Source organism: Crocodylus porosus, unplaced genomic scaffold (genome assembly GCF_001723895.1).
Source record: "Crocodylus porosus isolate Cpor-Errol unplaced genomic scaffold, CroPor_comp1, whole genome shotgun sequence".
In the NCBI taxonomy this organism is placed as follows: Eukaryota; Metazoa; Chordata; order Crocodylia; family Crocodylidae; genus Crocodylus; species Crocodylus porosus.
In genome coordinates, this window is record NW_017728886.1 from 150195950 (window position 1) to 150219905 (window position 23956).

At 42.9% G+C, this 23956-nt stretch overlaps 1 protein-coding gene across 2 annotated transcripts in view; it reads left to right on the forward strand.

Moving 5' to 3' along the window:
- Positions 1–23956, forward strand: part of RREB1 (ras responsive element binding protein 1) — a 143569-nt gene that overhangs the window by 109109 nt on the left and 10504 nt on the right. For both annotated transcript variants that reach the window (XM_019542975.1, XM_019542965.1), the window contains exons 9-10: positions 1425–4170; positions 22429–23175. In XM_019542975.1, coding sequence (XP_019398520.1) covers positions 1425–4170; positions 22429–23175 — 3493 coding nt within the window. The remainder of the gene's footprint in view (positions 1–1424; positions 4171–22428; positions 23176–23956) is intronic.

Below are 23956 nucleotides of genomic sequence, written 5' to 3' on the forward strand. Positions count from 1 at the left end.
CCAGTACTCTTTCCTGCCATGGCAGGGGGTTGGACTTGATGATCTGCTCAGGTCCCTTCCGACCCTACATACTATGAAAATAATATATATATATAATGAGGATAGCTGTTTTATACATCTACATGAAATTTCATATTTATGCAGTGGATATAAAAAACACAACCTGAAATTTCTGCAAGGATTTTGCATGGGTTTTACCTCCCTTTTAGTTGAGAGAGGTAAATTTAGGGGTATAAATACACTTTTTTTTTTTTTTTTTAAACATAAACTTTTTTAGTCCTCTCTCTTATCTGATTCTTGAACCATGGAGTGTACTAGGATAGGCAAAATGTAAATAATGTTAATATAGTGATAGTTATCTGTCTAGCTGAAAATGATTGCCGGCGCTCTGCTTATGTATATGATGGCTTGTTTAAAACATTGGTGCACAAACTTTGCAGAACATGAGTTATCCTGGCTATCTTAAAGTTAGTCCTTGGGCTCTTATACTTTCTGGACGCATCTACACATGTAGTTATGGGGCATGGATAAACTGTGGAGCTTATTGCTCCTGGATGCACTGTTTGAACATGCACCTGGGAGCAATTAATTCTGGAGCAATAAGCTGTGCAGTTTATTCATGCACAGCATGTGGAGCCTGGGTGGAGCAGCCCCAACTGGCAGGGGACCCTGGGGGTTAGTCTGCCACCCTGGAACTACTCTCCCCAGATCAACATGCTGCAGAGGGGCTTGCTGGGGAATGAAGGCACTCCAGTGTAGGGCTAGCTGGCAGGTAGCCCCTGTACTGGAGCACCCTTGTGCCCTAGCCAGCCCCTCCAGCATCTGAACTTGTGCTGTTGCAATTTTTTACTCCACAGCAGAGTAGTACTTGTATTTACAAGTACTGTCCTGCTGCAGAGTAAATTAGTTTACTCCAGCCTACTAGGGCTGCACATGTAGATGCTGAGACATTTACTGTGCAGCCGATTAGTCAGTTGAGCACTAAATGTCTTGTGTAGATCTGCCGTCAATGAACATTTACGAAGATGTATTTGAATATGTTTTCTTTTGAGATGTTTTAGGGGGGGAAAAAATTACCTAGCCTTAAATCTCTTGTCTGTTTCTAACACTGCTCCTCTTCCTGCTGGTTGTCGAGTAAATGAATTGTACAATTCTGAGAGATTATTTGTTTTTGTAAATTATTTATGCGAAGGGATTTTTTTAAAAAAAGATCACCTTCAATTTCTGAAGAGCTTACAATAAACTTCCCTTTGGTAAGCTACTTTCCTATGATCCTATAAACTTTCTTTTTCAGTGCCAGGGTGGCTGCATCTTGAGGAGTGAGAAGTGGAGTTGTTTCCTGTCTCTGCAAGAATCTAAGACTTGATTGAGGCAGAATGTTCAATGACTAGGTCAGTCATGTTTCTTGTGTGATTGTCTTGTAGGTCTGGTGTGAAACGAATCTGCGAAGATGCATCAGTGAATTTCATCGATATATTTGCGAGACTTGTAACAAGGCATTCCCCATGCTCCCAGCACTCAAGCTGCACAAAGAAACCCACATAGCAGATCAGGGAAAAGAAAATCACAAGCCAGAGTTGATGAGCCCAGCTAGTGAGAACCCAGACCAGAAAGTCTTCATGGAGTCCTTGGGCCTACAGTACACCAAAGACATCAAGCCTGACAAGCAGGAGGAGGATATGCAAGATGAGGTCCAAGAAATGCAGCTCAGAACACTGAAGAGTAACCTACCTCAGGACCCTGGCAGCACAGGCCTGCTCAGCATGTCTCCTTTGGAAGCCACTTCCATGGGAAGTTCGTTTTCAGTCCTTCCGCCTACAAAAGAGAACGTGAAGCTCCTGTCTCTGCAGCCTTTCCAGAAGGGCTTTATCATTCAGCCTGACAGCAGTATTGTGGTAAAACCCATTTCCAACGAATCTGCTATTGAACTGGCTGACATTCAGCAGATTTTGAAGATGGCTTCTTCAGCTTCTCCTCAGATAAGTCTTCCGCCGCTTTCTAAGGCACCGTCTGCCCCTGGACAGTCTATTTTCAAGCATATGCCGCCACTGAAGCCAAAGCCCTTGGTAACTCCGCGAACAGTTGTTGCAACCTCTACACCTCCTCCACTGATCAGCGCACAGCAAGCCTCACCAGGGTGCATCAGTCCAAGCCTTCCCCCACCACCTCTGAGGCTGATCAAAAACTCTGTGGAGTCTGCTTCCAACTTTCACCTGACACAGTCTAAACTGGGAACGAAATCTATTTCTTCTCAGTTGCTCCTCCAGTCCAAGGCAGAGTCTTTAAGTCAACATGAGCTGAAAACACAGCTGGAACAAGACAGTATCATAGAAGCCCTTTTGCCTTTGAACATGGATGCCAAGATCAAGCAAGAGGTAACTGAAGGGGACCTTAAGGCCATCATTGCAGGGGCAGCAAACAAGAAGGCACCAGCAATGAGGAAAGTCTTGTATCCGTGCCGCTTCTGTGATCAGGTGTTTGCCTTCTCAGGGGTGCTGAGGGCTCATATTCGGTCTCACTTGGGCATCTCCCCTTACCAGTGTAACATCTGTGATTACATCGCTGCTGATAAGGCAGCACTGATTCGGCACCTGCGGACGCATAGCGGGGAGAGACCTTACATCTGTAAGATTTGTCACTACCCCTTCACAGTGAAAGCCAATTGTGAGAGGCACCTGCGCAAGAAGCACCTCAAGGTGACCAGGAAGGACATAGAAAAGAACATCGAGTACGTCACCAGCAATGCGGCGGAGATGGTGGATGCTTTTTGTTCTCCGGACACTGTGTGCAAATTCTGTGGCGAGGACCTGAAGCACTATCGGGCTCTCCGCATCCACATGAGAACTCACAGTGGCTGCCAGAAGAAGAAGCCATTTGAGTGCAAGGAGTGTGGCACAGCCTTCTCCGCCAAGCGAAACTGCATCCACCACATCCTCAAACAACACTTGCACGTGCAAGAGAAGGAGATCGAGAACTACATCCTGGCTGTCGACTACAGCCCTCAGGAGAACCAGGCAGACCCTCCTTTACTGGAGGACAGCACTTACCTGGACTGCAAACCTATCGCACCATTCCTGGAACCACAAAATGGCTTTTTGCTGGGAGCCCCATCACACGTTCCAGTCAAACTTGAGCCTGCAAGTACCTTCCCAATGGATTTCGATGAGCCCTTAGACTTTTCACAGAAGAACAAAAACTTGAGCGCAGTGCAAGTGAAGCAGGAGAACTTGTTCGGCACCTCCCCTTTATCTCTCTATGACTGTTCCATGGAGCCCATAGACCTGTCAATTCCCAAAGCCGTAAAGAAAGATAAAGATGATGTCCCCAGTGAAGCCAAGAAACAAGAGCAGGCTTCTTTTGGGAACAGCGACACACCCTATAACTGTCAGCAGTGCCCTCCGGCTGTCAGTGCCAACGGGAGCGTAGAGAACAGAGCGCTCAAACATTCCCAGCCACTGAAGGGTCCATTGCATTTGACTGTCCCAATCATTTCCCCAGCTCTTCTCAGCAACTCTGCCTTGCTGCGACCCTTGAGGCCTAAGCCGCCACCTCTTTTGCCAAAGCCTTCTGTAACTAAAGAGTTGCCGCCACTGGCTTCCATTGCACAGATCATTTCTTCTGTGTCTTCTGCTCCTGCTTTGCTAAAACCGGAGGTTACAGACACCAGTGCCAAAGCATCAAGCAGCTCTGCTGGGTCTGATAAATCAGGGAACTCCAAACCAAAAGCGACCACGATGACGGGCATCCAGAAAAACTCCAGCATTCCTAGTGACCTTACGCAGAAAGCATATGATCCAAATAGTCTAGAGAAGTCTGAAAGTGCCGATACTGGCTTGGCTAAAAAAAGGGGTAGGAAGAAAGGAACAAAAAACAAGCCTAAAGTGAGTGGTGCTGTGGACTTAGAGTCAAGTGGGGAGTTTGCTAGCATAGAGAAGATGCTGGCTACCACAGACACTAATAAATTTAGCCCATTTCTGCAGTCCACGGATGATTTCAAAGAAGTTGACAGAAATGGAACCAGTGAAGATGAGAAGGAAATGGCGGAGGAGAAACTGCTGAGAGGAAAAAGGAATGCTTATTTGAATTGCCTGCAAAAAATCATCTGTCCTCACTGTCCCCAGGTCTTTCCATGGGCAAGTTCCCTGCAACGACACATGCTCACTCACACAGGTAAGAGTGTCTCGTGCTCCTACAGTTATATTGCAGTCACTGAGAACATTAATCTGCCATGTTACTTGGAAAAAAAAGGGTATCTTCCTTTTCTCCTCCATCTCTAAATCTTGAATAGCTTTAATGTGTTGTGAATTCCCAGTGGTCAGCATTATTCTGTGCCCAGAAAACACCACAGTGTGCTATTTTCGTCAATATTGCAACTGCCTTAACTCTCCACCCTTTTAGATTATAAAACAAATTCTGCTCTACAGTATGCTTGGCCTCCAGTTTTCAATTATTCTGACGTTGTTCTGAAGACGAACATACATACTAAATCACTTAAATTCTCGCATTACTTGTTTGACTGCCTTTCTTCAGTGGCAGCCTGCTTCAGCAAGGATGCTTAAAATGGAGAGCAAAGAAACGTAAACCTGTAGCAGAACAGGGTCGTAAAATACCAGGCTGGATCAATGAAATGGTCACACACAGTGCTCAGGGCCTAATGCTTCAGAGGAAGGCCCAAGAAACACTATAACGATCAACCAAATAATAGCCTGCCTTAGGGGAGGTTTCGTCTTAACCCTAGCCACTCAGAAACTGGCTTTTGCCCTGAAGCATGAGGGTTTTCTTGAGACTTTTAAAATATTTTGTTGCGGTGTAACATAACTTTAACATTTAACTGTAATGAATGAAGGGCATTTTGAGGCGACTCTTCTATTTGTAAATCATATTGTAGGAAATAGTTTTACGTTCCATTTTCAGGTAAAATTGCAGTAAAATAATTAATAGAAAACAGTCATTGGTAATTCCAATTAGTAATTAGTAAATAATGCTTAATCCAGTTTAAGAAGAGAAATGAAGTTTCAGTCAATGACATTTAGTCTTTTTCTGACTTTTACTTAGAGAGGAGAAATAATAGTTTTTAAGTTCTTGGCATTTGCCTCTCAATTCCTGGCATCAAAAAGAGTAAGAATGCGGGACGCTGGTAGGTATTGCTGTAGCTAGTGGGAATGCCACGTGTATTAACAAGATGCAGTAGGTTTATAAAGGAGGTACATCAGTTAGCCTCAACTTTTGGAAAGGTGCCAGTGTTTAGGCACTAAAATCACTGAACCTAATGAAAGGAAAGCAACAAAGTAGAAGTTTGTTAAGAGTTTTAAAGAGAATCTGACCCATGGAGTAATCCTGGTTACCGTCCACTTTTGAGTGATATTCTGCAAATTATGAGCTCATATCTGTGTAATAGCAAGGCTATTGTTTTTTGCCTGGTGTAAAGCAGATTGCTTCATCTGGCTAAGCACACAGCTAGCTTTTAGTGATTTTCTGAGGTAACTGTTAGTTTAATTCAATTATCTTCTAAATGTGCACCCTCTGAAGAAGGAATGGTATGCTTAGTGAAGAGGAAGTATCTTGCGTGAGAAGGAAAACACTGTATGTTTGGGTTTTGCCTTCATTGGGGACCTGCTTCTACCTGTCAGTAGCCAGCCACGAGGGCAGCTGCCTGCGATATAACTCTGCGTAGACCAGGAGGAACAACAGTAACTGAGATGAGGAAAGGTTCCATCAGTTGAAACAGCTGCTTGGGTCATCTGTCCTCAGTGGTTGCAAGGGTGTAGCCAGGTTGGTTGCTGGCGACTGATCCATTCACTGGGGTAACCTCCCAGCAGAGCTTTGCGGGACTGTCACTTGGCTCATGGCATTACTCTAATTGTGCAGGACTTTCAGCAATCAATTTAGATTCAACCTAGCACAGTCCAGCTTCATCTACACTGAGGTTTTTGTAATGGTAAGTTGTGCTGCCTATAGAGTTGCACTGTGGCGTGATGCAGCTCGTCCTGGTGTAATGCCTGCACACTGTATCTAAATGAAGGGCTGGCCCCGGTACAAAGACTTTGGTGTATCTGCATGGGGGATGCAGGAGGGAGGGGGCTTAAAACACCAGCTGGACAAGATTTCTCATGCTGGAGAGTTGAGGCCTTTAGGTAAATGCAGTGCTGTTCGGAAAGGCAGCACTGCAGAAATAAGCTCAGAAGTTGTGTGGAGCCATATGTGAGAAGTACCGAAGAGAGGAATGCTGCAGAGGAAGTACAATAGTACCGTAATCTGTGCAATCCAAAGGGTTTTTTTTGATGGAGTTGCATATGATTAAGTAGAGTGTGAGGAAGGAACGTTTCCTCAAGCACTGTGCCTGTTGCATTCTTTTCCCCCAGGGCCTTTTCAGCTCCCAGCTCCTTGCTTTGCTAGATAACTCTGTTTAAATGTTTAAAAAAAGTCAGGAAAAACAGCAGTGCTGTTTAGCATTCTTGTAATGAAAACTGGGAATATTTTTTTTTATTCACCTTGATACCCAGTCCCTGCTTGGAATCACTTGACAGTTTTATGCTGGAAGAGTTGGGGGGAGTTTCCTTTGTGTTATAGTTTTAAGTCCCACCTACCAGCCCCAGTCCTGGCTCGCTTTAACCACTCACTGCATCTGCTTTGACCATCCTCCTAAATGTCAGTGCTTCTGGTGTGACCAAATTAAACTATAATGTTGGTTGTAAATTATACCAGTTTACTGTAGATTACGCTGTTCAAATATAAATGGTTTATCTGTTTGCTTCTACGCAGGTGTAAGTGGAGCTCAACTGCTGTAACTTCAAAATGATTTAATTTAGGTGTAGCTCCACTTGTACCAGTATAAGGCTGGACAGATGAAACGGTCGCATCAGTTCAGCTGAGTAACACATCTTTCCCCTGTTTAAACCCTAAAACTGTTTGTTGGAAAACAAGTAGTATGGGTCCTTTTAATAGGAAGAGTGGTAAATGATCTCTTCCCATTTATTATTTATGTGGTGTTTTTTTTCCCCAGGCTCATACATAAAGTGTTTGCATTATCAAGAAAGCTTAACAAAGGAGTGTTCTCAGGAGAAAAAGGCTTATCATTGTAAACATTAAATTGGGATGTGCAGATTAACACAAAGCTACTGGCTTTAAATAGATGTAATTTTGGAAAAATTACATCTCATATTTGTTAAAATTGTTAGTACTGGGGGAAATTCATGCATGTAGGGTCATTTTACAATGAACTCCCCCCCCCCCATTTTTTTCTCACAGTTAAAATAATGATAATCATAAACAGCATATGCTTTTCTTCTCCTTCCTATTCCTTTACCATACCCTAGGAGCTCTGTGCCAATGCTCTCCATTGCCCCCCCCCATTCTGTTCCTCATCCATCATCCTCTTCTCCCCGATGTGTGCCAGTGTACCTTTCTCCTCTGCCACAATCCACAAGTCCCTCTTCATGTAGTTAGCAACTGTACTCGCTACAATCTCCATGTCCTCAAATTTACAAATCTCTCTAATCCCACCTGTACTTTACTCCAGAAGGATTAATCTTGAGACAGGATCACTGTTGTATTCTTTTATGGTCACTGCTCCACAGCTTGCAATGGACTGGCTACATGCTGCACTGACAGTGCACAGAAGCTATATGTGTATATTGTACAGCTACATGAGAGCATGCCTGAGGCCTTGTTCTCTCTCATTCTTTTTTAGGTCTTTTTATTCTGATTTTAGTTCACGGGATTTGCTTTGCTAGTCTTCTGCCCTCACTCTTCTTCTTCTGCTCTCATCCTTGTGTTTTTTCCCCTTCTAATTTCCCCTCTGTGTTTCAGTAACCAAGAAAATGTGCCTTGATGATGATGATGATTAATTTTCCTTTTTTCCCTTGCATTTGTAGTACAATAGGTTTAAAAAGAAATATAGTCAGCCCACTTTGACCTTAGAGGCTAAAGCAAACTACTCAATATACGCTTTGAATCAGTAATATCCTCACTGAGAACCACTAAAAAAGGTCTTCAAAAGGACACCGCCTGGTCAGGTGTAACCTAAAGTTTATGTTCTGTGAAAGCTCTGATTTAACAGCAGAAGCATTGTTTTAAAACCAATAAGCAAACATTGGTGTGAAAACTTTGTAAACAATAGATGCCAATATGATCTTGACAAGAAAATGACTAGAAATATAGTATCTGTGACCAACATAAAAAAGCAAAAAGTAATGATTTTAAAAACTCTTTGCTTTACTAATCTAAGTTGAAGAAAATTTGCTTTTAATTGATTCTCTCACTTAAACTTACATTTGTCATAGGAATTACATTTTTCTCCTATGGCATCAGTGAAGAAAACATTCTGTAAATTTCCAAATACCACAAACTGATTCAGCTGTAAAAAAATAAATAAATTAAGGAAGACTGTTATACATAACATGTGCCTGTTATATAGTTTCATAGATTAAATAGACTTGTGTCAAGGGTGGCTTACCTAAGAGCAGTCAAACCTTTGACAGTAGTTTTTTTACATCACTTAGTCAATATTATCATCAGTTCTGCATTGTTGAATGAATTTTAGTCCGAGTAATGATGGTCTTTGTGGAAAAAACAAACTAAGTTAAACCACATTAATAGTGAGCTAATTAAGTACATTTTATGTCTATTTACATGAAACAGCCTCTCACAAGAAAAAATAACAGTTAAGCCAAAACACAGTTTCTTTATGTGACCTGCTATGTAACAGAATAAAAATGTAGAATTTTGGACAGACCTCTGAGCAGTGCACATATGCTCAGTTTGCTTTTTAAATGAATACATTAGAGGAAATGCTTTACTTCATATATGGAGGCAAACATTACTGTTAACATGCTTACGTGGTACATTCTGCATTTTTTGTATTCAGTTGGGTTTTTTTAGAGCTACGGGGAGAGATTAAGCTCCTTAAAACTTCAAAATACGGCCATTCTTAGGCCAAACAGGGCACAGCTACAAGAGATATTTACTGTGGAGTTGACTAATTAGCTCCATAGTAAACACCTGTCTACATGTGCAGCCCTATGAGAGTGCAGGAAATTAATAAACTCCACAGCAGGATAGTACATGTATTTACAAGTACTATCCTGCTGTGGAGTGTTTTTTATTTCGCAGCAGTGCATGTGTAGATGCCAACCTGGCTGGCTGGGGCATGAGGATACGTCAGTGCAAGTGCTGCTTGGTGGCTAACCCCACACTGGAGCACCCTCGTGCCACAGCCAGACCCTCTGCAGCACATGGAGCTAGGTCAGAGCAGCCCTGAGCTGACAGGCTGACCCCCACCAGATCCCCTGCCAGCCAGGGCTGCTCTGACTTGGTTCAACATGCTGTGGTCCCAGACACACATTCAAACAGTGTGCCTGGGAGTAATAAACTCTGGTGTGATATGCACTGGAGTTTATTGCTTAATATTAACGACAGGCGTAGACACACACCCGGCATGTCCTTAACTCTTGAGGATTAATTTGGCGCTGACAAAAAATGGAGTATGTGACAAAGAAATCTAGGACTTGAGACCTCTGTCTAGTGTGTGTGCATTAGGATTAGAAGAATGCTTTCAGTTACAAGCTTTGCATATGGATTGGTCTGTATTGTACACAAGTGGTTTTCTGAAAACTTTCCAAGGTAGAAACAGTCAAGAGTCTGACCTGAGACATTGGTGATAAGTTACCAATTGTGAAAGTTGCATGTATACAAAAAAACTTAGCAAAGAGCTGGGCTAATGGGAGGGGGCCTTTGCTTAGCTTTGGCTTCTTGGTTTTTACTCTCATGAACAATGGGTATCATCCAGAATTGGAGAATAGGATGGTATTTGAAGTGTCAAAGGTAGTAGCTGGCTTGCTAGGGAAGTCAGCTGTAAGATAGCTGCTCAGCAGCCTGCAGAAAGCAATACCAGGCAATATAGCGCTAATATTTAAGAAAGGGGAAAAGAATGATCCAGGAAACTACAGACCAGTCAGCCTCACCTCAGTCCCTGGAAAAATCATGGAGCAGATCCTCAAGGAATCCATTTCTAAGCACTTGGAGAAGAAGGTGATTAGGAACAGTCAGCATGGATTCACCAAGGGCAAGTCATGCCCGACTACCCTGATGGCCTTCTGTCACAAGGTGACTGGCTCTGTGGATGTAGGGAGACCGGTGGATGTGGTGTACCTTTTGATGCAGTCTCCCACAACATTGTCACAGGCAAGCTAAGGAAATTCGGGCTGGATGAATGATGGATAGAAAACTGGCTGGAGCATCAGGCTCACAGGGTAGTAATCAATGGCTCAATGTCTAGTTGACAGCCAGTGTCAAGTGGAGTACCTCAGGGGTCAGTCCTGGGGCCGGTTTTGTTCAGTGTCTTCATCAACAACCTGGAAGAGGGGATGGAGTGCCCCTTCAGCAAGTTTGCAGATGACACCAAGCTAGGAGGAGCAGTAGATATGCTGGAGGGTAGGGCTAGGATTCAGAGTGACTTAGACAAATGGAAGGATTGGGCCAATAGAAATCTCATGAGGTTCAACAAAGGCAAGTGTAAAGTCCTGCACTTGGGACGGAACAGTCCCATGCACCAGTACAGGCTGGGGGCTGACTGGCTAGGCAGTAGCTCTGCAGAAAAGGACCTAGGGGTTACATAGACAATAAGCTGAATATGAGCCAGCAGTGTGCCCTTGTTGCCAAGAAGGCTAATGGCGTACTGGGCTGCATTGGTAGGTTTGTTGCCAGCAGGTCAAGGGAAGCGACTCTTCCCCTCTATTCAACACTGATGAGGCCACATCTGGAGTCCTGTGTTCAGTTTTGCGCCCCCCCCCCACACACACTTTAGAAAGGATATGGACAAGTTGGAGAGTCCAGCAGAGGGCAATAAAAACACTGAGGGGACTGGGGAACATGACTTCTGGAGGAGAGACTGAAGGAACTAGGCTTATTTAGTCTAGAGAAGAGGAGACTGAGAAGGGATTTAATAGCAGCCTTCAACTACCTGAAGGGGGTTTGAAAGAAGATAGAGCTAGAGTGCTAGACTGTTTTCAGTGGTGGCATTTGCAAGAACAAGGAACAACAGTCTCAAATTGCAGCAAGGGAAGTTTAGGTTAGATAATTAAGAAGAATTTTCCTCACGAGGAGAGTAATAAAACACTGGAACAGGTTACCCAGAGAGGTGGTGGACTCTCCATCCTTGGAGGTTTTCAAGACCCAGGTAGACATCCTTGGCTGGGATAATCTAGTGGAGGATGGCCCTGCCTGAGCAGGGGGTTAGACTAGATGACATCCTGAGGTCCTTTCCAACCTTAATTTTCTATGATTCAAAATTGCTGAATTTGAACTGGACAAGATTGAGAAATCTTGTTCATAAGAGAGCCATAGGCCTGCCACTCTAGGGAGACTTGGGGTTGCTTAAAGCACACATGACTCCTGGATACAATTTCTGATGCTAATTAACATAAAGTCCCAGCTTGTGTAAGATGAAATGTGGGAGGTACCAGTAGCATCCTGTCGAGGAGAGGTTGTCTTTTGCTTTTTTGTACCTGTGTTCCTCCTTCACCACTTTCTTGATCGTAGAAGTACCTGCCACACACATTTTTCTGACTTCATTGCCTGGCATTTGCTTTCATGTCAACTATTTATACTTTCTGTACTTGTTTTTTTTTTTGGTTGTTCTAGCTGTTAGGTTTAAGACAGACATGTAAAACATGTGCTTATAGGGAGATGATGATTGCTATTTGCATGTGGTCTAATCTAAATCCTGTTGAAATCAGTGAAAAGATTGTATCCAATGAGGTTGTGAATGATGAATGTTGCATCAGGTCTACACATATAGGGACAGATGCACAAGAATAGATCCTTCCACTGTAGTTTAGAACTTGCATGTTGTAATAGTTTTTTCTTTGATGTTATGGAGGTGAGAGGGAATATTTTCCATTCAGGCAAGGTAGGATGGAGTTCTAATTGCAACAGTTATTTTTCCCCTACATTAATGACAAAATGTTTTGAAAAAGAAGAAAGGAGTCTTACTGCATCTTAGGAAGACAGATAAGTATATATTTATTTTTCTTGCTTTAGGCCAGAAACACTTCTATCAAAAATGTGATGTCTTCTTTTCTACCAAATAGAACTGTGAACGCCACCAGTTGCGCAAACATGGAGTTGCCAACTGCTCTCTGAGAAGAAACAGGCTTATTTCCCAGCCTAAAGAAGGGGCTGGTGGATCTCATGATAGCACAGGTAGTTCTTTTTCAGGTTGTTCAGAAAACTAAGGCAACTTTTGTTAATTTGATTAGAGACTGCAGAGAAAACAAAGCTAATTCATTGCTGAATGACACAAGACACAAGTTTTTTTCCAAGAGTAGAATAGGGTTTAATCAGAAGAGGACAAGGTGATAGAAACAAGGATTATTGCAATTACTTGGTTTTTCTGCATATTCTAAATAGGATAGACAGATTTAAGAGGGAAGCCCAGCATATGGTTGTATGAGTCTCCTGCCTGAACACTGTTCAGTATGCTGCTGTTTGTAGTTTGCACGATTGAGCCTTTGTTGTAAAGTATGTATGCACTTCAAAGAGAGACTTCTTGAATCAGGAGTGGTTTGAGTAGGTTTTCATAGAAGATTTGTTGAAGTAGTTAATTTAAAAGCAGCAGAAGGGACATGGCTTTGATTATAAGAGTAATGAAAGTTACAAATCAGCCCCATTACACTGAAACCTAGTTTAACCAATGAGCACATCAGTATGCCTCAGATCATTCTCATTTTTCTGAAGTCCCCTTTACATGAGGATTTCCAGGGTTTGTGAAGCCTTGGTTTGATAAAGTGGGGTTGTACTGTAATGAAAGAGATCAGAATATGAATCCCTTTCTAAATGGAGGAGTATAGATCTAAGTACTAGTATGGCATGATAGGAACATGCCATAACGTGATGTTGATCTTGCCTGTCGTGATGGGGCTAAGTTGTATTTTATAACCATGTTTACAGCCCTTACCTTACACGGCTGTAGCCCATGTGGGTATTTTGGGTGTAATATGACTTAATCTTGATTATACAGGCAAACCGTACTTATAACATAAAGCCTCCTTGATCTTTTTATAATGTGACGCTGATGGAATAAAACTCTGCAGAAGGGATCTGAAAGTTCATATATTCTGTCCTGGCAATTGAATTAAAAAAATACAACTTGAGGTTTTTACACCTGGTTATAACCAGAGGCTTCTAACACAGTTTGGCTAGCCAGGGTCATGTAAACCAAAGTGTTTTAAGTGACATTCAGAAGACCATTGAGGTAGCTTAGGTCTCTGTCTAGATGACATAAAGTTGTTTTTATGTTGTTTGTATCAGTTCATGCTAGTTACTCTAAGACATGGGTGTCAAACTCACCTGGCCCTGTGAGCTGAATGAATGGCATGGAGTGGGTCTGCGAGCCAAATCCGGCCCATGGACCCTCTCCCTTCCCCCCCAGCATACCTGATCTGGCAGCTGCACCAACCAGTCTGGGACCTGCACTGTGTGCAGTGCAGATCCCCAGGGCAGCTGGAACTGGTGTTGTGTGGACCACGGTTTTGCCAGAGCAGCAGCCATACTGTTGTGGTGGTTGTCCCAGCTGCACTGCACCACATTAAGTGCCTGCCCCAGCAGCTCCAGAACTACGCTGCACATGGTGTCTGCTCCAGCGAGTCCGGGATGCATGCTGCATATGGTGCCTGTGAGCACTGCGTGCAGTACAGGTGCCTTATTGACAGATCCCAGGAACCGTGTGGCCCATGTCCCAAAGCAGGTGCTGCCTGCGGCACAGGCCAGTTGCTGTGGCTGCTGCATGCAGCACAGCTTGCAGTCTGGTCTGAGTGCCAGGTAGGCAGTTCTGGCTACTCCAGGGTCTGTATCAGACCAACTGGAGCAGCTGCCAGATTGGGTCTCCTTTCACTGTCCAAGAGAAACAAACAGCATCAAATGATGGAAGTAAATACAATTTTAAATAGATTTCCAGTTTGCACTTAAGCTAGCTGTGAGACTGGGATGTTTTCTGTTTGTTTGTTATAAAAGGAGCATGAATAGCCTAGTGTGGTTAACAGGGGATCTAGGAAGACTTTGCAATTGTCATGAATTATCATAGAAAGGTGGATCTCATTAGCCAGTGACTGCTAGTACAAGTTTCATCATACAGTGAAAGGAAAGGGAAGAGGAGATGTTTGGGTTGTGGCTGAGCTACAGTTATGATCCAAGGCAGGGGTAGACAAAATGTGGCCTGTGGGCTGGATGTGGCCCACCAGGCCACTCTATCCAGCCCGTGGGGCCCCTAAAAAATTTAGAAAATTTATATTTATCTGCCCCTGGCTGCCTGTCATGCGGCCCTCAATGGCTTGCCAAAACTCAGTAAGCAGCCCTCTGGCCAAAATAATTGTCCACCCCGGATCTAAGACAAAGCGGTAAGGTTTAAGGTGATATACAAAGCCAGGAAATGGTGTTTGAAAAGCTGTGCAATTCAGTAGGGAGATTTTAAAGACTAGGATGGCAACTTTTATAGCAGATATGGGTGGAGAGGGAGTCTGTGAAAGTCACAGGGCACATGTATATTTCTGCTTCATGAAGCAAGAGAAAGTGGTCTATCCACAGCATTTAGAAATAAAGAATAAATGCACCATATAGATGAAGAAAACTACAGCGGTGCAGGTGAGAAGTGGCAAAGTCAAACTTAGGCATAGTGCACTAAAAATGAAGCCCAGTACCCAGAGAGAGGAAATACACAGAGGTAAAATGTGGAAGAGTACAGTGAAACACCTGGATCCATTGTGTCAAAGCAACTTTATTTTCCTCTTCATTTTTTCCCAGTGCTAGTCTCCCAGTTGATGCAGGGGAGGTGTGGATCTGGGACTGAGAGGTCCCTCTTGTGAGGAAGTTGGGAATTACTACCATGAGTAACTAGGCAAATATTTATAAAGCAACTATTTAAAAACAAATCTTGCCAAACAGCGTTTTGCAAAATTCATCAGTGCTTAGACATCCCCACCTCTGTGATCAGTCCTGACATTACTCAGGCCTTGACTAGACAAGATAATTTTAGTGTTGCAGCAATGGTATAAGCCCTCCCTTCCTTCCCCCCCATTCAGATGCTGAGTTCCATTTTTTGAGTGTACTCTGTGGCCTCCATCTCAAGTTGGCTAATAGGATTTCTCATGGGAATAATGGCTGTTCATGTGACCAGAGACCAAGCAAGAGCAGAATTTGTGTCAGAGGAGGAGCAAGGTGGTGGCTTCTGGTTTTTGTTGTGTTTGTTTTTTTACCAGTTGTGTAGTGTAGCATAGTATATTTAATATTTTTTTTAGAATTAGGCATTTCTTGTGTGCCTTCTAAATGAATGATTTAGTTTTATTTGAATTAATTGCACTTTTCCTTTTTATGCTTTTGAAATTTTTTGATAGTTGGAGAGGTTTTAAGATTCTAATGGAACCCCTCAAATGTGAGCTCTCTATTTGTAACGTGCATGAATCCTATTAAAAGCAGCTGGGCATAATAGGGAGATTAGCAGTATAATTTCAGAAAATAAGGGAAGAATCGCTTCAAAGCTTGTATTAAATTAACTTAGTTTGCTGCAGCATGGAACTAGAAACTATGCTTTGTGTGTCCAATTAAAAAAGAAAACACAAAATATACTAGAACGATGCCATCTAGTGGATGCTGCTTACACCATAAAAGAAAAGTTGCTGTCTTGTGTATGGTATTAGTTGAGTACCATAGAAGTTAATCAGTGGTGGTTGTTACTGTAGCTGGAGTATTAGAATAGAACATCTAGTTTTTACTGCTGGTAGCATCACGTATTGTTCCTTCGGTGTTAATTTTACTCTTTTGTCCACTCCAGTTTTGAGAAGTCTTTGTGACGGGTTTCTGTTTATTTTGGGACTGACTATACCAGCATTTTCTGGTATCAACCACTAACTTTTAACCTCTTGTTTTTTGTACAACAGTGATTCCTCTTTTCATTTGTTAATATGCACACCCCCTTTTTTCATTTTCATCATCCAAAAAAGTCCTCATTTTGACTGAAATGTTCCATTTTCAAATGCTCTCAGAAGATTATGATTATAGTAATGAAAAAAACAGATTACACCACCGTTTTTAGTTGAGAGTGAAAACATATTGTAACATAACAAAAAATGTTTAAGTAATATGTCTCAATTGGGCAGAAGCAGCTGAACTCTAGAACATGGTGTGCAAATAGATCTCAATAAAAGCGAATTTTCTTTCTTAAGCGTTAAATAAAGGGGTTTGGTTTTAAATGTTACAAATGTGTAGCAATGTCCTTTATGCAAGAGAGAGAAGTCCTTAAAGTTGCAAGATTCACAGTCTTTGAGATGTATTACATTGGGTGGTGCCTCCTAGGAAGTGCATATTTTTGGAGATAGCGAGTAAGAGGCAGTAAATAGGTTTTGTTCACTTGCTGCATATTCACTATCTTCCTCTTCCTTTGTTCAGCTTTTCAACCTTGTTTTCTCTCTCTGGGGTTGTCTGAAGGTACCATCATTGGTTTACATGTTGCACAGAACCAGCATTAGGGCTGGTATTGTGGTTAAGTAGTGCATCGACTTTCTGGTGCCACCTCTGAAATTGTGGAGGAATATCTGAAGTAGGCCTGCCTGCTTCATTTTAGATGGTGAAAGGGAGTTACATTACACTAGTCCTTCTTTCCACTCTAGCTGTGGCTGATTGAAATTTTGATTGTGTGGTGGGTTTTGTGAGGGGTTTTATTTTTCTTTTGGTCTGTGTTAAGTGGATACCAGATTAGAGATGGTCCCTGTCCTCAAGAACTAACACAGTGATTCTCAGTCTTGATCCTTTCAGGGGTGATGCAGGGTGGGCCGCACAACGGTAGCACTGTTTGGTTTACACACGATTCACAGGATAAACCCAGAGATTTCAAATAGAAAGCCATAGTTACAGTCTTTCTGAGTTTTTTGCAACAACAACAAAAAATCTGATCTATTATTTTTCTCTAGTAAAAAAAAAAAAAAAGAAAATGAAGAGCTGGTATTTTCCAAGGAGTGACTCAAATTTATTGAGGGGTGCCTCCAGTCAGTGTGGCGGTACTTTCAGTCTAAAAATGCTGAGAACCACTGTACTAACATTTGTTAATATTATATATTGAAGATAGGCCTTGGGTTGCCAAAAAATGCATGCTTGTTCATGGGGGAACAATGCCTTTTATCCGATTAGAAAGGGCTTTACAAACATGAGTAAATGAATGATGGAAAGAGAGAAAAAGACACAAAATCTTTGCTCCACTCATCACCCCTTCAAGTCTGTTGTACCAAGTGGCAATTTAAGAAACATAGTGAATTTAGGACGTTTGTCTTGGGAACTGTAATGACAGCCTTCAGGTGAATTGGATTGCTTCTTGGGTGTTTCTCATTCAGGCTCAGAAGGCTCGGCCAAGACCCTCTACCAGTTTAGGCCTTGTTTATATGATACTGCTGTCTACACTAAACAGAATTGGCCTTTTGTCACCAAAAGTTTGTGTGCTCTCCACACACATGCTCTACACTGACAAAACCCAGCCTTTCTGTCAGCTAAATAAAGCCATCTCTTCAAATTACACTAGCACTCAGCCCACGTATATACTGCGTGTGTGTATTCACCAGCAAAATGTCAATGCGGGTGGACTCCAGAGAGATACAACAATGGTACTGGTGGTGTATGGTGTGTTCTGGTAATTCAGCTCTTCAGTTGGGGATGCACAGCACGAGTAAAATTAGTCAGGTGTGCCTGTGCTCAAGTGGCAAGCCAGTGTCAGCCACAAAGGTGCTACAATTTCGGGGGGCCAACCTACTGTTGCAGTCACCGAATAAATTAATTTGAAAAGGATGAAAGCACTTGTTGGAGAGAAGAAGCCTTGTGACCTCTGTGCTCCAATGAAGGAGCTTTTGCGTTAGGTGTAAATTGACTGTCATGAGGGAAATGCTAGCCATGTTTCCCATAGCCAAAAACCCCAGTGGAGGACAGTCAAGGGCTGCTGTTCAAGATTGCCTATGGCTGAACAGGGTTGGAGTCTCACCTATTTCCAGTTATTCGGGTTTTGTGCAGAAAAGGTGGGGTCTTTGCCAGCTGGGAAGCCAACCCCGAGGGGTATAGCTGATCATCTGGGGACCCAGAAGCGCCGTTGTGTGACTTGCAGGAGTTTTCACAATGGACCGGTGAAATTGTTCCTAAAAATACAGTGCTGGTCCAGCTCAGCTGTTGAAAAATGAATTGCTCCAGTCTCTCTCATAACATGTTCCTTACTTTGCTTTTATGTTTAAAACTGTGACTGGACTCAGTCTTGGAACTGCAAATTTGCCTAGCTTGATCAGCTGTTTACTCACGCTTACAAGGTCTTCCCCATCAACTACCCATGCTTGTAAGGTGACTCCTTTAAATATAATCTACTCACCCTTGGGATTAGTTGTCCTGTATTTAAGACTTTGATCATGGTCTCATCATCCCCACCCTGCCCTTGACCCAAGAGACATGGGGTGTGGAGTGGGGAGGATGAAGGGGTAAAGAAAGAAACAAAACATTCAAATAGATCAGAGTTTGGGTGGGAAATGAACTGAAATGTGGAAAACGCATAAAAAAGAAAGTAGTGGAAGGCAACGCTAAAAATGAAGGTGTCAAGATAAAGGAAGAAAAGTAGAGCTGAGGGGGAAAAAAGGAAGGAGGCTCAGTAAATTACCTTGTGTCCCTGTGTTCACATGTATAGGTTAACTGCAGTATGGCTGGGTGGGTATTTTTTCCAACCAAAATGGAACATTTCAGGGTCCAGCCCCTTTTGGAGACTACTTCTCTCTGGGGTTCTCTAGTTTCATGTCCCTGGTGCTCTCTTTTGCCCCTGCTGTTTCTTCAGGGAATAGGTATCAAATGCATAGTAATATACTTTACTGTGTTTGTTATCTTTCTGCATGGGCTGTACCGAGTTCGTGAAATGCTGTTGCTGATCTACACCTGCCTCCTGGTCTCCCCAGTGCTTCCCTTTTCCCCGCCTCCTTCCCCAGCTGTGGTGCCCTTGCACGCTCTTTGGTTCTGTGTTGCCTCATCCTGTCATTCTTTGGTTCCTTGTCCTGTTCCCTACCCCATTCCTGGGACTCGCGTACCTTTCTGTTTCTTGCTGGGCCCTCATGTGATGACTAACAAGGCCGCCACCTTTCCTGGGGACGGTGTGGCTTCAAGCCATTGGAAACATTGAAGACAGCAGCCATCTTGCAGAGGGTCTGTCTGTGGTGTCCATCCCACTGTCACTATTGGGATGTGGCATCGATCTTAGGCCACTTTCTGTCCTCATGCTCCTTCAAAATCATTTTATAGAGAAGCCCTCTCCCTTCTGATTTTCTTAGAGATTGTAGTAACCATAGCCTGTAGTCAAGAACCTGCTTCACTCCTTCCTTACTGTTGTTACTCTCAGCCATATCTGTTATCCATTATGTGGTTCATGGCCATAGTTGGAGCTCTTTTCTTGAGGACAGGTCCTCAGCAAAATAGGCCGTGTTACATTAAAAAAACATACGTCAGGATGAGTGTGGGAGGGGGTAAAATGGACACGACATAGTCTTTGCTGCTGTGGAACCTGTGAGCGCAGTGATCTTTGAACTACCGTATCAAAAACTAGAAGTCATGGTTAGACTTACTTTTAGCCACATTTTCAAAATGTGTCAATTAAAAAGGATCCAGGTACCAGCGCTTCTGCTGCATTATGGCTTGTGCCCATTCTGACTCGGAGTCTACATTGTGGCGTCTCCCAACTCTAACCCTCGCTCTAATGAACAGCTGTTAGAACTGGCTGGGAAGGTTTTTTGGTCCGGTGTTCCTATAGCTTGAACACGTAATTCCATGGGACGCTCCGTTGCTATGGCCTTTTCCATGAATGCTGTTTCTAATATGTATCATATTTTGCGGTGTTTGTTAGAATGATTGTGTGTAGTATGTCAGTCTGATTTTTACATGATGATGCCCTACTGTCTTTTGTTGCATCTTTGCCTTACGCTTAAAATGCACATTGTATAATGTGTGTGCCAACAGTATGCTTGAAATACAGCTTTATCAGGAACTTCCAGGTGAGCTTTGTTTTCAGGGCTTCCCACGTCCTTCACCATAACATGCAAAAATGTGGTTCAGTCCTCTGTTTTCATAGGCAAAGTGTTGGGGAGGATGTGAACCCTACTGAAAACTTTAATGTCCCTTTGTATAACCCAAGTTTTGCAAACCAGCTTGTTAGGATTAAAAGGTGAGCTTTCATCTTGTTAACAAGATCATCGTTCTGCACCCATCCTCCAAAAAGTGACTTGAGGATAATTCTCTATGAAGTATACAGAATTATTGGAAATGCTTCCTAGCTTGGATGTTTGTTTAACTGCTGTTTTCTTTTCATGAGGGATGGGGTGTTATAAAAACATGTTTCAAGCTATCAGATGCTCAATAACTATCATATTGTTCCCTTTGATTACTCTCTTTCCCCATGAGAGAAGCCTCCGATAATCTGGGTAGTCCTGAGTCAAAGGTACTTGTGCTGCATGCATCAGTCAGAAAAGAATCTAGACAGTCTAATTAGAGTTTTTACATCTCTATAGTTACTAAGCAGCTATTAGGCTTGCAAACAACTTAAACAGTGTATTTCATGTTTATGCTGCTAGGATGGGTAGAGGTCTTCTCAAAATGCTAAATGTGTGCTAAACATGAAAGGTGACACTTTGAATAAATACATATAGCTGGGGCTATATCTGTATGGCAAAAAAAAAAAAAGGACTGAAATGAGGATGGCTGCAGATCCAGTTATGTACTTTGCCTACCTTGAGTCCTGAAATCCTAACTAAAAAGGGGCACGGTAGGTTTCATTCCATGCATCTGTCTCCACTTTGGCATCTAAATCATCTGGTTTATTTACCATTGTGTATATATACACCATCTTTATTGGATTTTAGAAGCTGTATCTCTATATCTCTTTGTTTTCCCATAAAGAAATGGAGGCATTTATTACAAAACATGTTACAAGCAATGTCAAGAATGTGACACAAGCTGATAATGGCTCACTGTAGTTGAGCCTGACAGTTCATCCTGTTTTGTCTAGTTTTTGCAGAGGCTGAAGATCAGTAAGCGATATGGTAGGTTTCAGCATTTAGCTTTTTGACAAGTGATGCTGTAATAAGTTACTTGTTCATCAAGGGGCACTTCATCCTGCACTGTCACAGACTTCTGTCACCTGTGTACATTTATATGACTGAGGCTTTTTATTTGGAATGGTTGGAACTTGGAATGGTTTTTTTTTTGTTAGCTTGTTAATAACCTTTAACAATTAATTCCATTTTTATCATTTTTATCTCCATTTGGCAAATGGGCTTCAGTAGATGGAAACTGATTTCATAGTCTATGCTTAGAATCATATATGTAACATTTTTCTGTTTCATATTTGTTTGGTACTGTTGCCTTTACAGCAGTTTTGAACTTTCTCTTCTTTGGTACCTCATTGTAATGTGTTCTGCACTGAAAGTGGTTATATTGTGATTCAGTAAATCCGAGGGCCAAGAATTTAGTAGACTTCTAGGCCATGCCAGATGAGCATGACCGTACAGTATGTGGCACTGTGGACTTGTCTGCAATGCCACACACCACACATTCAGATGTTCCCCGCATTGCTACTTTGCAGCACGGCGGGTTTTTTTTTTTTTAACCTCAGAAGGTCCTGGGGTGAAAAAAAAGCCACATGGAAAAAAAGTTGGGCATTTCACATGGTGGCAGTGCACACTGCCCAAAACCAGAGCCTGGCCTACTGGAGCCATGCTCTGGCTACCAGCCAGATCCCCAGCTGCAGGAGCACTGCCGTGGCTGCAGCTTCTCCAGCCCACAAACCCCAGTTGAGGCTGCTTAGGCCAGCACAGTTGCTGCTGGTCTCAGCTTCCCCTGCCCCACCCAGGGTAACCTGCCATGTGCCAGAGTGTGAGTGGCACAGGCATTCCCTGGGGACAGGCAGCAGTAGCGCAAGGTGTGGTGTTGCTACTTGTCCCCGGGGAACCAATGTCTGCGCTTGTCTGGACGTGGACCTAGTAGCTATTCCACCCTGCTAAAATGTCTGAAAAACAGTTCAAATGAAATCTGGATGGGTCCTCCATTTCACTGTTGTTTTTTTTTTCTTCCTTTTTATGACTCAGTCTGAAAGCTAAGATGAAAGTGTGTTACAAGAGTATATGCAGTAGGGATTTTCACAGACTTAAGGTGCAGTAGAATTGCAGTTCACCACCTGAGTCCGCTTAGACTCTGATGTCTCTATTCTGTTCTCTCTTCTCAGTTACATAATTACTGGCTTTGGCTGTAAAGAAGTAAATGCGCATGCGGAAGTATTAAGAGTGATGCTGATCAATCAATATGTAGCCTTGAAATGGTGTGTGGATGGTTCTGAGTATGTGAAAGGTATCCAACTGAAAATTTCCCCCTCTGTGCTTACAGACAACCAGTTGGACCTGGAGACTTTAGCTGCAGCAAATGAGGTGCTGGACCTGACCTCCTGTGAGAGAGATCAACCAGAGGAAGAAACAGAGCTACCAGAAAATGAATGCAGTCCCAAAGAGGAGCAAAAGTCTGACTCATCCCCAGGAGAAGAGGGTGCACAGGAAAAATCAGATGAGTATGAAGAGGGGCCGGAGGAAGACTCTGTAAGTAACAAAAGCCTCGATCTCAATTTTGCCAGCAAGCTGATGGACTTTAAACTGGCAGAGAATGACCAGAGTGCAGGCAGCAGCTCTCAGACTGAAAAGAAACATGCCTGTGATGTTTGTGGAAAATCCTTCAAGTTCGCTGGCACTCTTGGCCGGCACAAAAAGGCTCATACTCATGAGGATCGAAAGGATGAAAAGAGCAGTGAGGATGAAAGCAGAAGTGTTCAAGATGAAGCCGGAGTTCCCCCAGGACTGGACTCTGCTCTTGACCAGGAAGAGCCCCCGATGGACTTAAAGGTGGTAGAATCTCCAGTGGACTGTGAGGTACCAGCAAAGGAAAATGAAGAGAGCGAAAGCGTCTCTGAGGGAGAGAGCGCAGGGAGAAAGTCCACTGAGAAGAGTGATGATGACAAAAAACCAAAGACGGATGGGGCTAAGAGTACCATAAAAGCAGACAAAAGGAAGAAAGTCTGTACCGTGTGCAACAAGCGGTTTTGGTCTTTGCAAGACTTGACACGACACATGAGGTCTCATACAGGTAAGAGGAGAACAATGAGACGGAACAAAACCAGTGGAAGTTGCTACATAAAATAAATAGGGGAAGGGGAATGGCATGGTAAACAGTCAAAATCACTCGCATCCATGGAGAACTCAACAGAATAGTGAAATACATAGTTTATTTTATAATTTTGTATATTTTTAGAGAAAATTGGAAACTACTTACCTTCATTTTTATGCGTTCTTTCCAATTACATGTTGCAGAACTTGCAAGTGTGGGAAGGGCAGGGAGACTACTGAACAGGCTTTCTTTTATGTCCAGTTATTTCTCTTGTCTTTGTGGTTCTGCACTGTTCCCATATTTTGATGCACGCTGGAGTGCTACAACATTGTCCAAGGAATTTGCTGCCTCTGCGTGGGGATTGGAAAGAGGAGTCTGTGGGCAGAGCAGGTGGAGCACAATTAATACAAGTGTACCTGTAATGATTTAGTTCTGGAGTTAGTTGTCATGGAGTGCAGGAGGTCCTGTTTATACAATTAAATATTGGGGGTGTGCAAAGTGGACCCTATTCAATTTGGATTTGGATTCGGCCCAAATCGGGGACAGTGATTTGATTCTTTGAGTTGGGTCTCTTGTCTGTGATTCTGTTTGGCTGAATCCAAATCTGAAGATACGATGCTGATTTGGAGAATTGGTGACTCAGCCATAGACACAGCTTTAAATGTTTTTTCTGCATACCTGAAGGTACCAGGTAGGGCTCGTGAACGCTGTGATGCTGGGGCGGGTGGGCTGGTGGAGCGTCCCACAGGAGTATGGGGGG